The sequence below is a fragment of the Sciurus carolinensis genome, chromosome 18 (genome assembly GCF_902686445.1).
Source record: "Sciurus carolinensis chromosome 18, mSciCar1.2, whole genome shotgun sequence".
NCBI classification, from domain to species: Eukaryota; Metazoa; Chordata; class Mammalia; order Rodentia; family Sciuridae; genus Sciurus; species Sciurus carolinensis.
This window is the reverse complement of record NC_062230.1, coordinates 19,538,388-19,555,665: the sequence shown is the minus strand read 5'-3', so window position 1 is coordinate 19,555,665 and position 17,278 is coordinate 19,538,388. Positions and strand designations below refer to the sequence as shown.

The 17,278-nt window shown below is 45.4% G+C and overlaps 1 protein-coding gene across 2 annotated transcripts in view; it reads left to right on the top strand.

Annotated features, from left to right (window-relative positions):
* Itgal (integrin subunit alpha L) overlaps nt 1-17,278 on the top strand; it is a 41,621-nt gene that overhangs the window by 11,721 nt on the left and 12,622 nt on the right. Inside the window, exons 10-21 of one of the 2 annotated variants that reach the window (XM_047534090.1) lie at nt 2,264-2,337; nt 2,433-2,565; nt 4,845-4,996; nt 5,329-5,466; nt 5,903-6,100; nt 6,228-6,358; nt 8,354-8,514; nt 8,619-8,770; nt 11,166-11,255; nt 15,394-15,447; nt 15,543-15,613; nt 16,319-16,460. In XM_047534090.1, coding sequence (XP_047390046.1) covers nt 2,264-2,337; nt 2,433-2,565; nt 4,845-4,996; nt 5,329-5,466; nt 5,903-6,100; nt 6,228-6,358; nt 8,354-8,514; nt 8,619-8,770; nt 11,166-11,255; nt 15,394-15,447; nt 15,543-15,613; nt 16,319-16,460 — 1,496 coding nt within the window. Of the gene's footprint in view, nt 1-2,263; nt 2,338-2,432; nt 2,566-4,844; nt 4,997-5,328; nt 5,467-5,902; nt 6,101-6,227; nt 6,359-8,353; nt 8,515-8,618; nt 8,771-11,165; nt 11,256-15,390; nt 15,448-15,542; nt 15,614-16,318; nt 16,461-17,278 lie in introns of both variants that reach the window. The other variant, XM_047534089.1, reaches the window with a different exon arrangement.

Sequence of the window (17,278 nt, the reverse complement as noted above, 5' to 3'; positions counted from 1 at the left end):
TTTAGATGTCACTTCCTCCTATTAAGTTCTCACTGACCCCGAGTTTGAGTTAGGTGCTGTGTGCTCCTGTAACTGCTGCATGTTCCCTGTCATATGCTGGCTTCTATTTTGACTGCTGACTTCAGTCTTCCACACTGCCCTCTGAGGTACCTGTCATGGCAAATGCTGTGTCTGCTTTCTCACCGTTGATGTCATATTTGCCGTGTTTCTTGAAAATTTACATGGAACAAGCTCTTTATCTATAATATTTAATTTATCTCAGCATGAGGAGCATTTTATTGACTCATGCTTGCAACAACTATGTACCAGACTCTGTGATTAAGACACCCAGGGTAGGGCTGGGGTTGTGGCTCAGGGGCAGAGCACTTGCCTGCATGCTCATAATGCCAGCAACTTGGGAGGCTGAAGCCGGAGGATTGCAAGTTCCAGGCCAGCTTCAGCAATTTAGCAAGGTCCCAAGCAACTTAGACCCTTTCTCAAAATAAAAAATTAAAAGGGATTGGGGATGTGACTCAGTGGTAAAGTTCCCCTGGGTTTAATTCCCAGTACTGCCAAAAAAAAAAAAAAAAAAAAAAAAAACCCAAAAAACAAAAACAATGAGACAGACTTACATAGGAGCAGGCCTGGGTATTACTCTGTGGTAGAACACTTGCCACTTTGAATTGGCTTTTGGAAGAAGGCCTGTTCAAGATGATTTTATTTATTTTTGATACTGGGGATTGAACCACGAAGCTACATTCCCAGTCCTTTTTATTTTTTATTTTGAGACATGATCTTACTAAGTTGCTGAGGCTGGCCTCAAACTTGCAATTCTCCTGCCTCGGCCTCCCAAGTTACTGGCATTATAGGCATGTGCCACTGTGCTCGGCTGAGATGACATTTTAAAATTTGAGATAAAATACACTCTGAAATGACTTTTGGGCTGAGACACGAAGGATGAAATAAATGGCAATTGAGGAATGCGGGTAAAGAACATTCCAGTTAGAAAAAGGAGCAATCACAAGGCCAGGAAGTTGGAAAGGACTTGGCATGTTGGAGAAATAGAGAAAAGGTCTGTGTGGTAGGAACAAGGTGAGGAGGGTACAGAAGAGGTTAGAGAAGGGGACAGGGCCTTGCAGTCCCTCGCTCAGAAGGAGTTTGAATTTCAGTGTGACAAGCAATGGCACAATTTTATCACATATCAAGATATGATCTGTATACATTTTTGAAAAAATATATTACTCTACCTTGCTCTGTGGAAAGAAAACATGGAAAGAATGAACTCAGAGACCAAATCAGTAAGCTGTTCCACCATTTAGGCAAGAGACTAGGATGGCTTGGACCCATGTGGGAGCAGTACAGACTTTTCAGACGCGGAGGGAAGGTGTTATCTTTTTAAAAAAAATTTAATATATATTTTTAGTTGCTGATGGACCTTTACTTTTTTTGTTTTTTTATATGTGGTGCTGAGAATAGGACCTTGTACCTCACACATGCTAGGCAAGTGTTCCACCATTGAGCCACAACCCCAGCCTGAAAGTGTTATCTTGAGGTGGAACCATCATGATTTGGTGATTCTTAGAGATGAGACAGGGAAAGGAAAGAATGGAGGTTGGTTCCTGGTTTCTTAGCATGATTCTCTAGGAGGTTGGGGGTACCCATCATTGATGTGGGGAAGCCTGAGTAGGAGCAAGTAAGAGCTGACTTCATCCAGCTGCAATCTCAACTACTCAGGAGCATGAGATGGGAGGATAGCAAAGTCAAGGGCAGTCTGAGCAACTTAAAAAATGAAAAAGACTGGGGAATGTGGCTAGGGGTAGAGTTCCCCTGGGTTCAATCCCCACTACCACAAAAAATTAATAACTAAAATTATTTTTAAAAATAGGCTGGGCATGTTGGCACACACCTGTGATCCCAGCGACTAAGGCAGAGGCTAGATCCCAGAGGCTAAGGCAGAAAGATGGCAAATTCGAGACCAGCCTCTGCAACTTAGCAAAACCCTGTCTCAAAATAAAAAATAAAAAGGGCTTGGGAAATAGTTCCATGGTAAAGTGCCCGTGGGTTCAATCCCCAGTACCAATTAAATAAATAAATAAATAAACCATTTTTTTTAGAAGAGCTGTACCTTAGACACATTCGGGTGGAATCACTGACTTAGCATCAGGCCACTTCCCTAATCTGTCCAAATCTGATGTTCTTGCTTTCTACTTTGCACCATGGCAAAAAGCAGTGGCTTTTGCTGCTCTTTGGGTCTCAGTCTGATCTCCCCTACTTTATCCTTCAGGCACAAACAAACAGGACCTGACATCCTTCGACATGGAGCTGTCCTCCAGTGGGATCAGTGCAGACCTCAGCAAGGTGCTTGGTGGCCTGAAGTGAGGAGCAGAGGGGTGTTGCAGGGATGTAGCTGGTTCAAGGAGGGTCCTGACATGATCCCCTCCCTCCCTGGGCAGGGCCATGCAGTTGTGGGGGCAGTTGGAGCCAAGGACTGGGCTGGAGGCTTTCTAGACCTGAAGGCTGACTTGCAGGATGACACATTTGTTGGAAATGAACCATTGACACCAGAAGTGAGAGCAGGATATTTGGGTGAGTATTTCTCTTTTTTGATGGGTTCTTCTGTTTGAGGGGGCTAGAGTTGCTCAGGTTGGCTTTCCAAATAAAAATGAAGGTAGTTCAGCAACCAGAGTGAAAAAACTCAGAACTTCAATATGATTATAATAGTCTTAATTTTTCCCTTAATAACCTCTTGCTGGTGTGTTAATTACACTTTAAAAATTTTTTTTCTTGACTTTCTGATGCTTTGACTTCTTGGGTCCTGGCTAATCCTGGAGAGACTGCCCTTCCTAGGGCTGGCTAATTCCTAGAGCCACTGAACTCTTGCCTGTGAACATAACTTTCATATGCATACCAGCCTTCCAGAGCCCAGAATGCCAATCACTTATTTTATTCAACTCACACATCAAACCAAGAGTTCCCCTGCCCTAAGTTGCCTCATGTTAAGGTACCAGACCACTGAAGAACCCTCTACAATCCTGAGCCTACCAAAATCCTTCAATCTGTCCAATCCTAAACTTGCTAAAACTTTCCAACCCTCCTTCCCTATCCTTCCCACAAAAACCACAATCTTGTTCCTTCTGCCTTCTCACCCACCTGGTGCTTCCCCACTGGCTCTTTTGTGGTGAGCAGCTCCTCCTGCTTCTGTGAAAACCAGCAGGAAACTTCTTTCAATGTCAGTGACTCTCTGTCATCATTGGTTGGACCTAAACATTAAATCCCAGGTCCATTTTCAAACAGTCTGCCTTATTCGTAGGAGGACTACTTGTTCCTTTGTGAGGTTTCTCCTTCTGACTTTGTTGAAGAACTCTACAGTTTTATTCAATTTCAAGAGTTCTTATGATGCTAAACATAGAGGAAGAGTCTGGTCAAACCATAATTTCTGTTGCTTCTCTCTGCCACATGGTGTCGCTGTTGAAGTCTCATCCTGCACAGCTCTGTAGGTGCCAGTTCACCTAAGTGATGCCATTCTCCTTGGGTTGATGCCAGCTTATTCTTGGGTTATAGCTTTTTTGGTTTGCTTCACATAGTCAGCGTGCCCCAAGGAATGAACTGGTTCCAAGAGCCTGGGATAGGACTGCTTCCAAGTTTGACCTCCTGAATCTAGAACTACCTTCTTCCACACTCCCTCATCCATGACCACTGCTTAGGAGTGGGTCCATCCTTGTTAAACTCTCAGAACACAAATTCTTATTAAGTTTTTCTCAAAAAAGTTGGTGCTATTCATTTTACATCTACACTTCTACAGGAGCTTCTCGGCGGTGATTTTTTTTTTTTGGGGGGGGGGACAGTCTTTACTGAGCAAATATTATGTCCTAAATGCTTTACACATGCTAACATATTTTATATCATTTCATCTTCACAACAACACAATGAGAAAGAATTATTAAGTAATTTTTAATTTGGAGTCTTTTTGTTCATTCATTTCTTGTGGTGCTGGGGATCAAAATCAGGGAGACACACACACACACACACACATACACTGAGCTACATCCCAAGGCCATGAAAGTATTTTTATTATCCCTGTTTTACAGTTGAAGAAATCAAGTCAAGGAGAGTTTAAATAACTTACTCAGGGTTACATTACTAGTAGGGGAGCTCAAGTAGATTGTTCTGTAAACCACTACACTTACTTTACTGCCTTCAAGGGGATTTCCTGTTTTTCAGTACACTGTAAAATCTTCGACAACTTTGTTCACTAAAGAAGAGGCAGTCAAATTGTGCACAGTGGTGCACTCCTGTGATTCCAGGGACTTGGGAGGCTGAGGCAGGAGGATTGTAGTCTTTTTGAAATTTAGTAAGATCCTATCTCAAAAACAAAAATTTTTAAAGGAGTGGGAGATGTAACTCAGAGGTAGCATACCCCTGAGTTTGATCCCAAGTAGCAATTTTTTTTTTAAAAAAAGAAGAAAAAAGACAGTCATGATACTACTCTCTCTCTCTCTCTCTCTCTTTCTCACACACACACACACACACACACACACACACACACACACAGAGATACATAAATATAACATCAAGTGCTTATTCTGCTACTCACTTTTAGCTCTTAGTTTAGTAATAATTAGCAAGGTGCTAGCATTTTATATGCTTGGCCTGATTCCATCCTCAAAATTACCCTATGAGGTGGGTACTGTTCCCATTTTATTTATTTGTTTATTTTTAATTTCAGGAGAAGGTCTCCTGACCACTTCGATGCATCTTTGCTTCAAGTTCGATGTTTGAAGGCCTCTGCCCTCTCCCTGTGGTTATGTCCTTATTCCAGCTTCCTTTGCATTTTCATCTCCACACCCCTCTCTCTCTCTCCTCAGGTTACACTGTGACCTGGCTGCCCTCCCTGGGCCCCACATCACTGCTGGCTGCTGGAGCCCCCCGATACCAGCATGTGGGGCGAGTACTACTGTTTGAAGAATCAAAGGACAGAGGACGCTGGAACCAGGTCCAGAAAATAAATGGGACCCAGGTGAGCATGGCCCAGGAGGCGGCTTCAGGATAGGGGCTGGTGTGACACGAGCAGTGCTCCTGATGTCCTTTCAACTCTCATCCCCTTATTGTGTGACAGGCCCTGTCACAAAACCCTCTGAGGTAAGCCTTGTGTCTCTCCAGTTTAAGAAACTGAACCTTCCAGAACTCAGCTTGTCTTAATCTACATAGGCTCTAAGGGTGGATCCAGGACATGAACCTGTTTTTGAGGGATTTTAAGAAGATGGACATGGTGTGACTTAGCGGGGAGGAAACCTGCCACCTCCTGCTGTCCCTGTGAGCTCTTCCTTTAACATCTTCCTCTCCCTACAGATCGGCTCTTATTTTGGTGGAGAGCTATGTGGCATTGACATAAACCAAGATGGGGAGACAGAGCTGCTGCTGATTGGAGCCCCCCTGTTTTATGGGGAGCAGAGAGGAGGCCGGGTGTTTATCTACCAGAGAAAACAGGTGGGAACCAGGACCCTGAGTGACGTGGAAGGGGAGAAGCAGAGATTCTCAGACCTACTCAGGTTCTAATTGTTCTGAAGGGCTTTTCCTGTCTGATCATGTGTTAATCAAACCTTTAGAACAAGAAACGATAGCTAACACTACTTGGGGTGTAAGACCCAGTGCCAAATGTTCTATATACATGACCTTATTTCATCCTTCCATCACCTCCTGAGATACTGGCAAGCCTTATTTTATAAATAGGAAGCTAGGGAACTTTCCAGAGCTATGAGATCACACAGACAGTGCAAGACCAAGTTGGCACTAAGGTTAGTTTGACGGCACCATTCTGACTGGGAGGAACCACCTCTCACATTTCTTTAGTGTTCTTCAAATGCCATGTTCTGTGGAAGCTTGCTGTGATGGAGTCGCGACTTGTTTCCTTGTTCCTTCCCAGCTGGGATTCGAAATGGCCTCAGAACTTCATGGAGATGCTGGTTACCCACTTGGGCGGTTTGGAGCCACCATCGCTGCCTTAACAGACATTAATGGGGATGGGCTGATGGATGTGGCTGTGGGAGCCCCTCTGGAGGAGCAGGGGGCTATTTACATCTTCAATGGGAGGAACGGTGGACTCAGCTCCTGGCCGAGTCAGGTGAGATACCCCATCTGCCCATCAAACTGTTCTCAGCCACCTGGAAGTTTCCAGTCCGCAGCCTGCCTCTTCAGGCCTTCTATCTGTCCTCTGCTCATCTTAGCAGGAAGTTCTCTCTTGTTTTCAGCGAATAGCAGGGACCCAGATGTTCTCAGGAATTCGTTGGTTTGGACGTTCCATTCATGGGGTCAAGGACCTTGGAGAAGATGGCTTGGCAGATGTGGTTGTGGGAGCTGAGGGCCAGGTGATTGTGCTGCGGTAAGATAGATTCCTAAGTCCCCTGATAACTTAAGCTCTTCTCCTTTGAGCAGTGAACTGTGCACTATGCTTAATGCTTGACAGCACTAACCCATTTGATCTTCACTCCAACCCTGCCAGAGGGGTTCTGCATTTTTTAATTTCCCCTGTACTAAGGAATCAAACACAAAGTTGCAGCTGGGTTGATGGCACATGCCTGTAATCCCAGCAGCTGGACAGGCTGAGGCAGGAGGATTGCAAGTTTAAAGCCAGCCTCAGCAATTTAGCAAGACCCTAAGAAACTTGGTGAGACCCTGTCTCAAAAATAAAAAATAAGCCAGGTGTGGTGGTCCACGCCTGTAATCCCAGCAGCTTGGGAGGCGGAGGCAGGAGGATCACAAGTTCAAAGTCAGCCTCAGCAAAAGTGAGATACTGTGTCTAAATAAAATACAAATTAGGGCTGGGGATGTGGCTCAGTGGTAAAGCACCTCTGGGTTCAATCCCCAATACCTCCCACCAAAAAAAAAAAAAAAAAAAAAAAAAAAAGGAATTCCAAGGGTACTCCACCACTAACATCCCCAGCCTTATTTATTTTGAAACAGGGTCTCACTGAATTGCCCAGGCTTGCCTGAAACTAGTGATCCTACTGCCTTACTCTGGAGTCCCTGGAATTACAGGCATGTGCCACTGTGCTTGACTGGATTTTCCTTTATAGAGGCTTCATGTCTTATTCCAGGTCAACAGCTGCCATTCAGTGACAGAACTGGTTTGAACCCAGACCTATCTGACACTTCCTAGAGAAGACCTGTCTAGAACTTCCTAGAGAAGCAACACATGTGATAGACAGAGGCATGACTTTAGAACCTGGTGGCCTGGATTCCCAGGACCTAACTTTCCTCACATTTGAAGTGGTGGTGACATTTCCTGTCTGATCCTCTCTTTGTGTTATTGGAAGCATCTTTTGTACAGAGTACAGATACTTATTGATCACCTGCTATGTCTTGAACACTGAATCCGGTACTGGGTCCAGAGTGTGTGTGTAGTGATAGATATAATAAATTAAACAAGCTGGGTATGGTGTCCCTTGCCTGTAATCCCAGTGACTCAGGAAGCTAAGCAGGAAGACCACAAGTTTAAGGTCAGTCTGGGCAACTTAGACCTGTTTCAAAACCAAAAATAAAACATGCCAGGAGTGTAGCCCAGTGGTACAGCAACCCTGGGTTCAATCCCCAGTATTTCAAAAAAGTAAACAAGTAAATAGCTAATTATGAACTGTGGTAAGTGCAGTGAAAGAAATGAACAGGGAACTATGGGAGAAAATAGTGGAGAAGGCCTTATGAAGATTGGGTGGCCAAATAAAACTCTCTAAGAAGGTGATGTATGAACTTGGAATTGAAAGATGAGATAGAACTGGGCTTGCAGAAATCTAGGTTAAGAGAGTTCTAAATAGAAAGCCCAGGATGTGCCAGGGCCCTCGGAGGCAAAAGCTTCTCACCAAAGAGGACAGATGTGACTGCAATGTGGTCAGTCCAGGGTCAGGGGATGTTAGACCAGAGATAAGGGAAGGAAGATAAGATTGGAGATAAGGATGTATGACCAAGATTGTAAAATATCTGAATTTTATTCTAAATATCATGTGGCATCATTGGATGGTTATATGCATAGAAATAGCTCAGTATGATTTTTGTTTTCATTTTATTTTTATTTTTGTAGTGCTAGGGATCAAACCCAGGTCCTTGAACATGCTAGGCAAGTGCTTTACCACTGAGCTACATCCCTAGCCCCTGGGATTTCTCTTCTTACAACTCATTCTTCATTATAGAAAATGGGTCATGAGGCTGCCAGAAGTGAACTAGGGAGGCCTAATTAATTGTCATTGTCCTTGTCATCATTGAGAGGTGACAGTGATCAGCTTAGGGAAGAAGAGTCCTTTGGATTCTGCTGATGCAGCCCCAGGGCTGACGGGGATGTGCAGCTGAGGCCAAGGGAGAGACTTGGTGGCTTTCTGTCTGGCAGCTCCCGGCCTGTGGTGGATATTGTCACTCTGATGTCCTTCTCTCCTGCTGAGATCCCAGTGCATGAGGTGGAGTGTTCTTACTCAGCAAGTCACGAGAAGAAGGAAGGTGTTAACCTCACAGTCTGCTTCCAGCTCAAGTCTCTCATCCCCAGCTTTCAGGGTCAGTGCTGTCCTCCTGCCCACAAGAGCAGCTGCCCATCCCAAATCCCCGCTATGGCCTCAGGATCCTCCACCAACCAACTCCTGTCTTTTTTACCCTCCCAGGTCACCTGGTTGCCAATCTCACCTACACTCTGCAGCTGGATGGCCATAGGACCAGGAGCCGGGGGTTGTTCCCTGGAGGGAAACCTGAACTCACTGGGAACACAGCAGTTACCCTGGTCAGGACCTGCACGGAGTTCTGGTTTCATTTCCCGGTAAGGGAGCCAATGCTGGTGTTTTGGAAAGGGGCGAATGAGCCAACCATGGAGAGAGGGTGTGGGCTTGTCTCTGCTGTTGTCCAGCTGGGTGACGAGTCCTGTTGATGTCTCAGTATACCATTTCCTCTTGTACAATAGTGGGGATAACACCCTTAGCATATTTTCTTGTAGTCCTGACTATATTCACAAAAGCATTTGTAACTTGGTAACGATTATAATGCACCTACCATTTTCCCCTATTAATGCTGCAACTCAGCTTTCATAGTTGTGTTTTTGTTTTTTGTTTGTTTGTTTTTTGTACCAGGGATTGAACCCAGAGGCACTTTACCACTGAGACACATTCCCAGCCCTTTTTTATATTTTATTTAGAGACAGGGTCTCTCTGAGTTGCTTAGGACTTTGCTAAATGGCTGAGGCTGGCCTCAAACTCATGATCCTCCTGCCGCAGCCTCCCAAACTTCTGGGATTGTAGGTGTGCACTGCCACACCCAGCTCTTTCATATTTTAATAGCTAGAGGACATTCAGTCATCATGGTATGTCATTATTTGCCAGGTACATGTAATAATTCATTAACATCTATTCCAGAAAAAGAATTTTTATTTTTTATTTTTGTTCTTGTTTGTTTTGTTTTTGCAGTACTAGGAATTGAACCCAGGCGTGATCTACTACTAAGATACATTCTCAGTCCTTTTTATTTTTTATTTTGAGACAACATCTCACTAAGTATCCCAGGCTGGCCTTGAACTTGTGATCCTCCTGCATCAGTCTCCCCAGTTGCTGGGATTACAGGCACTGCACAGAGCTGCAGAAAGTTTTTTTTTTATATTAGTTTGAACAAGTGCTGAAATAAACAAATGCAGTTTGCTTATAGTTGTCCTTGTGAAAAAATGAAATTGACATCAAATATTATGATCTCTTAAATGTTTCAAAAAGGACTGAAGATAGGATTGGGGTAAAGAGATATTGAAGTTTGTTTTACATTTTTTATTGTGGGGAGTGTCTGACCTGAAGTAGAAGCAAATAGTTTAGTGAACCTCCGGGTTAGCTATCACCCTTTCTGACAGTATCCACTCACAGCCTATTTCACTTACAATCCCATGTCCTGCTCCTCGGCCTCCTTGCATCCCAGCCCTTACAAGAACTTAACACTTGAACTTTAATTTGCCAGAGAAGATGGCAAAGACCATGGTGGAAAAGACCATGGAAAAGATGGTGGAAAGACCCTGGCTTCTGGGTTTGGACAGATGTAGATTCATATCTTGACTCTCTCACTCCCAGTTCTAGATCTTTGGGCAATTGGGTCACCTTTTTAAGGCTCATTTCCCTCATTTTAAATGTGAAAATAATAATGCTTTCCTCTCAAAATTGGTAGGAATTTTAGGTGAAGTATGATTTGCATGCCTGTGAAGTACCAGTGTCAGGCACTGGTAATAACAAACCACCAAAACCCATCCCTGGGACTGGGCTGTAGCTCAGTGGTGGAGCAGTTTCCTAGCATGTGTGAGGCACTGGGTTTGATCCTCAGCACCACATATAAATAAATAAAATAAAGGAATTGTGTCCATCTACAACTAAAAAAATACAAAAACAAAAAACCACAATTACCAAAAAAAAAAAAAAACAAAAAAAACCTCATCCCTATTCTCAAGGGACTATTTTAGAATTAGGATAGTCCTGTTATTCTAGAAAATTCTCTATCCTTTTTTTTTTTTTTTCCTTTTGTGAGACTGGAGATTGAACCTTGCACCCAGGGATGCCCTACCACTGAGCCACATCCCCAGCCCCCACTTTTTTTTTTTTATTTTGGTGGTGCTAGGGATTGAACCCAGGGCCTTGTGCTTGTGAAGCATGCATTCTACCAACTAAGCTATATCTCCAGCCCTATCCCAATCCCTTTTAATTTTTTATTTTGAGACAGTCTCACTAAGTTGCTTAGGGCCTCACTAAATTGCTAAGGTTGCCCTCACATTAGCAATCCTCCTGTCTCAGCCTCCTGAGTGGAATTACAGATGTGTCCTACCAAGCTCAGTTTATTCTAGAATATTCTTGTGCAAACGTTGATAATGACTGCCTAGAACAGTTTGATAGATTCAACAGCTTTCATTAGGACTCAAAGGCAAATAGTGCTGTGATTGATTAGTGATGTTTCCATGGAATTGGGGTTGGGTAATTAGAAGCTTGTGCTGAGAAGTACCCTGGGCACAATATAAACATATGCTATATAGCATACTTATTTATTATTAGTAAGTAGTGAAAAAATATGTTCGCTTCTGTTGAGGTCTTAGATAACTTACTACTAGCATTTGATCATTGGTAAAATGCACACAAGGCATGCGCTCAGTTGGTATGTTAGATTCAGGACAAAGATTGCATTCTTTTTTTCACCTTCAGGTCTGCATTCAAGACCTCATCTCTCCCATCAACGTCTCCCTGAATTTCTCTCTTTGGGAAGAAGAAGGGACATCAAGGGATCAAAGGATGGTAAGAGGAGATTGACTGGGGGCATTAATGGGGAATATGGAAGAGAAGATATTCTATTTAGGAAGAAGAGACTGAATTATGTAGGAGTCTTTGATTCTAAGCAACATAAAACAAATATGGCTTACTTAAGCAGCAGGAAGGGAATTTATCGGAGTTTTATTTTTTAAAAATTTGAAAATGCAACTCTGAGAATAAGGGGGGCCTGGGAAGTGACTCTGGGTGCCAGAAGACTGATGTTCTTTTCTGAAATCCTTGGCACTCAACTGATGGTTTAGTTGGTTGAAGGCAACAGGCTCTGGAGGACAGAACCTGGGCCTGGAAGCCTGAACACGTGGATTTCTTTCCTGGCACAAGCATGAGCAGGTTCTGTCCCTCCTTGGAACTGTTTCCCCACCTATGAAGTGAGGCTTCTTCCAGAGCTGGAGGCCTCTCACTGCCGGCTGCACTTTCCTGTGGCTTCTGGCCGCTTAGAGCGGCACACCCCGTCCACCTGTGCTCACTCTCCTGAGAGTTGAAGATACTGATGGTGTGTTTACCAGAAATAAAGCCCTTCCCTCCAGATGCTCACCACAGACTCGAGCAAAGCTGACTGAGCCCCTTCCCTGTGCTAAGGCCTTTTCTGGGCACTGCTGGAGAAACCAGGGAAGTCAGCGGTGACCACACACTGCCATCGAGCCACAAGTCAAGTTAGTAGGTTCAGAGCAGCAACAATCTATACCAGAGATTTGAGGGGATAAGGAAAGTCTGCCCACAGAGGTGACCCAGGTGGAGGAGAGGTGGGCATTCAGGAATCGTCTTTCTTCTTACCATCACTTACTCTCTTTGTGTTGGTATCATTGTCAGACATTTTCTCCATTACTTGGCAACTCCAAGTAGAAAGCAGAGACCTTCTTCTTGTCATGACCTTGGCCACAGTTGTACCCCTAAATGAATCCCTTGGACCAGGCCTGGGTAGAGTGTGTACCCATATGTGAATGTATGGGGTCAATCAAAGCCCTTGGTGGGACCCAGGTGTGGAGAGGAGTTGGGAAAGGGGACGTAGACATCTCTACTGTCACATAGAAAGGAAGCTAATTCCGGCAGTGGTAAGGAGGCTGACTTGCAAGGATGTGAGCCTGGGATCAGGGAGACTGCTCTAGTGGTTGGTGCCACTGGGGAATGGTAAGGCCTGAACCAAGGCATTTTCTGTGGGAGCGGAGAGAAAGAGATATAGTCAAGAGAGGTGTAAGAGGCAGAACTGTCAGAGGCTGAGATGTGGGGAGAGAGGCAGAAGATGACACTCATTTCCGATTTGCATCTGGGTGGATGATGGAGCCCGCCCCCAACAGGAAACACCAAAGAGAACACAGGTTTGTCAGGAAAGTGAGCTGGAGAGTTCAGCTTTGAACTTCTTTGAACTTGGTTGCACTTGGGGCCTGTGAATCATCCCAGAGGCAACTGGGTTCATTCTAGGCAGGGGCAAAGTACTATTAGATTAGCTCAGCTGCAAACACATAGAAATTTACATAGAAAGTGCCTTGTAAAAAGTCTGTCTTTCCCCTGTAAAAGGCAGGCTGGAGCTGGGGTGGCAGGTCTGAGTTTCTAAATCAGGGGTTTACTGATCAATCATCTTTCCATTCCTGTAATAAATAGTTCACAGACTTTATCTGGGAAGAGCCAAATAGTCAATGTTTTTGGCATCGCAGGCCAGGTGGCTTCTGTTGCTACTCAGCTCTGTCCTTACAGCATCAAATCAGTCAGAAACAGTAGGCAAATGAGTGGGTGTGACTGTGTTCCGGTAGCATTTTATTAACTGAACTGTTGGGGCTGGATTTGGCCTTCCTGTCATAGTTCAGTTGCTCCTTCTCCAAGTCAGTTGCCTCGGTTCCTTCCATATTGCTTCTTCCTCATCTTCCTTCTTCTTCATTTTCTTTGTGTCTTCTTGTGCTCAAAGTGGCTGCATGGACTCTACCCATCACATTTGTGCCTTGCCAAGGAAGACAGGAGAAATATGTCTTTAAGAACAGTTCTTAAACACCCCCCTGCCCACATAACACTTTCACTTGCATCTCATTGGTTGGAACTTGGCCATGTGACCCAACAAAAAGCGTAGGCTCTGTTTTAATGGCAAAGGTGAAGAAGGATATGTGGGCACAACCAGCATGCTCAACCATAGGTATTAATTAAATGCCAAACTATGTGGTATAAAAACTCAGGAGAAAAGAGACCTGAAGTCAGTCAAAGTCAAAAAAGACTTCCTGGAGGAAGTGTCATTGGTTCTTGCAAAATCAGTAGACTTTGGGTAGGTGGAGAAGAGAGGAAATGTATGGTGGTAAGGTCAAAGGAAACAGGGAGATGAACCTCACTTCTGACAGAAAGATGACTGTCAGTTTCAAGGTCTGGACTCCCATTTGGTCCATGGCCCAGTGGGTGGTGGAGATCTGTGTGTGAATGTTGAGGGTGCATGGGGATCAGTCAGCAGAGGCCACCAGGACTCCAGCCCCTCAAGGAAGAATCTAGAGACTTCTTGGCAGGTGATCTGAAATCAGAGGAGGCTAGGGTCTTTCTAGAATGTACAGTTGATAATCCATAAAAATCTTTCTGGGGCCCCCATTACCTTTAGAATAAAGTCCAAATCTCTATCATGGTCCACCAAGTTCAATGGAATCTGGATCGTGCTCTGTCTCCCTGCCCTTTCTAATGAATGGAACTCCAGCAAGTCTGAGCACAATCCTGCTCCTTGAGAGGACACAGTCTGTCTATCCTCTGGGCCTTTGTATACACTATTCTTTCTTTCTCTCCATTCTCTTCATCTGGCTCCCTCCTTTAATGTGTCAATTGAAAGAAGCACATGGAGCCACAGTCCAAAGCAAATCACCGGAGAAGTCCCATTTTATCTTAAAAATGCACACACTTATATAGGGCCGGGAAGAGGCTGATTGGTTGGGGCATGAAACGGGTTGAGAGTTGATTGGGTGAGCTTGTTGCTAGGGTTCTGGGCAGGATGTCCAGCGCCAATTGGGTGCGAGTTTGCGTCGGGGGGGAAGAAGTTATGAGGCTGGGTCTGTAAAATCAGGAAGAGAAGCTTGGCCAGCGCCATGTTGGCACCTAAGGGGGGTGTGACCTTATATCAATCATCTTTCCATTACTATAAGAAATACTTGAGACAGTCAACTTATAAAGAGGAAATGTTTATTTTGGCTTGTGGTTTTGGAGGTTCTGGTCCCTGATCAGTTGACCCTGTTGTTTTGGGCCTGGGATGAGGCACCACATCATGGTGGGAGCATACAGTAGAGGCACCTGTCCACCCTCATGGTTGCCAGAAGCAAAGAAAGAGAGAAGAAGGAGTGGGTCCCAATATCTCCTTCAAAGGCACTCTCCCAATGACCTAACTTCCTCAACTAGTTCCCAGATCTTAGAGTTTCCACCACTTCCCAGCTGCACTGTGGACTAGGGCCTTAAACACATGGACCTTGGGGGCATTTCAGATCTAAACTATAGCATTCAGATTTCAGTCAGGATGGCATTCCTTCAGGAAGCTTCCTTGTCCCCCAAGTCTGAGAGAGGAGTCCTTTCCCCCTGCTCTGAAGATACTCTGCCCTTCTCTGGTCAGAACCTTGACTCAGGGTTGAAAATGCAGGGTGTTTCTTCCTCTAGATCGGGAGGGCAGGCAGCGTGTCTGTTTGGCTTCTGGTGTACAACCAGTGACCAGTTCCGGGCCAGGCCTGGAGTAGAAGCTCAGAAAATGTTGGGAAAATCATCCTTGAAATTCTAAGAGCTGGAGAATCACTCTAGGTGAAGAAGGAGTTGGCAGAGGAGAACCCCAGGAAAGGGCCATTGGCAGGCGGGTGAATCTGGGATTGTGCAGCCAGGAGCCCCTGTCGAGGAAGAAACTGTGGGACTTCTTTGTCCATAGGAGGGAATGGGTCACCCTGAGTCTCTGACTCTCATTGGGTAGCTGCCACCAGACAAGGGCCTCACACATAGCCGTGGGCAGAGGCAGGAGACTAAGGCTGGTCCTGCAAAGGCATTTGGCTCCTGGGGAGGAAGACCAAACCCATTCCCACTGAGCCCCAAACCAGGAGCTCCTCCAGCCCTCCTTCACCAGTCTTGCTGCCCCAACCCAGCTCCCCTGTCCTCCTTACTCCATGCACAGCAGGACAAGGACACTCGGCCCATCCTGAGACCAGCCCCACACTCTGAGACCAAGGAGGTAAGAGGGGAGGAGGGGCAGACACGTGGCCTGGGGTTGGGCTCTCGCTGGGTCTGGAGCCCCAGCCTCCCAGTCCTTGCTTCTTGACCTTTCAGATCCCTTTTGAGAAAAACTGCGGAGAGGACAAGAAGTGCGAGGCAAACCTGGTGCTGTCCTCCCCTGACAGGTCAGTAAGGCTTCCCACATCCACCACCAGCCTTCCCTTCAATTCCATCTGTATCTTTCTTTTTCTTCCTCCTCTTCCTCCTCTTCCTCCTCCTCCTCCTCTTCCTCCTCCTCCTCCTCCTCCTCTTCCTCCTCCTCCTCCTCCTCTTCCTTCTCCTCCTTTTCTTCTTCCTCTTCCTCCTCTCCCTTCTTCCTCTTCTTCCTCTCCCTCTCCTTCTTCATACCAGGGTTTGAACCCAAGGGCACTTAACCACTGAGTCACATTCCCAGCCCTTTTAAAATATTTTATTTAGACACAGGGTTTCACTGAGTTTCTTAGGGCCTCACGAAGTTGCTGAGGTTGGCTTTGAACTCAGGATCCTCCAGCCTCAGGCTCCCAAACTGCTGGGATTACAGGTGTGTGCCACCGCACCTCCTCATTCTGATGGAGCAGCTCCCAGCTGGAAAAAACACTGGACTCAGAGTCCAAAGATATCCTTAAAAAAATAAATAAAGCCCTTTCCCTGCAAGTTCCCTCTCTGAGCCTTATTTCCTTCTCTGAGAAACGCACGTCCCTTGTAGAACTGCTGTCAGGTTGGATGAGATGCTAGAACTAAGGTCTGTGCATGGGAGCTCATTTCGTGTGACCCTCCAGATCTCTCTGTTCCCACCTCGATCCTACTTCCTTCATCTGGGTCCCTATAACTTTTCCCTGATCCCCCCTCAGATCCCCAGTCCTGCGTCTGACCCCTTCTGCCAACCTGGCTGTGGAGTGGACACTGAGTAACTCAGGAGAAGATGCTTACTGGGTCCAGCTGAACCTGAGCTTCCCCAGGGGGCTCTCCTTCCGAAAGGTGGAGATGCTCAAGGTGAGCCTGAGCTCTGACTCCCGCAGTTCCCGCTCCATCCTGCCGCCTGAGGCAGCCGCGACGGCCTCAGCAGTGGGCAGCAGCTGGTAGCAGAGGACTGAGTGTCCTATCTGTGCCCCCAGCCTGAAGGTCTCCCTCAAGCTCTGTGATCCAGGATACCAACTTACCCTCTTTGAACCTCAGATTTAACAACTGAAAGTGAGACTGAGGACACCCAGAGGGTTAGTGAGAGGGTCATACAAGAGGGGTGTGTGGAAGAGCTTCAGGGGCCATGCCCCCGTGCAGTTGGTGAGCAAGATGTGAGTTGAGTGAGATGGATTTACCTCCCTCGTAGAGGCAACCAGAGTGTTTTTGAGCAACTTTTTTTTTTTTAACATATAACTTTTATTTTTCAATTACTATTGTAAAAATAATATATGATCACAATAGAAATTTGGAAATTACAGAGACATTTAAAGAAGACAATAACATGTACTTCTACAACTCAGCGATTACTTTTTTTTTTTTTTTTTTTGTCCTGGGGATTGAGCCACATCCCCAGCCCTTTTTATTTTTTTATTGGTTCTTTTTAGTTAAACATTTTGATAAAATTATACATTCATGGACTACATCTTATTCTAATTAGGGCTCCAGTCTTGTGGATGTACACAATGGTGGGATTCACTGTGGTGTATTCATGTATGTACATAGGAAGGTTATGTCAGATTCTCCCGCTGTCTTTCCTACTCCTCTCTTCCCTCCCTTCCATTCATTCTCCTTTTGTCTAACCTTCTGAACTTCTGTTCTTCTCCTCCCTACATTGTGGGTTAACTTCCACA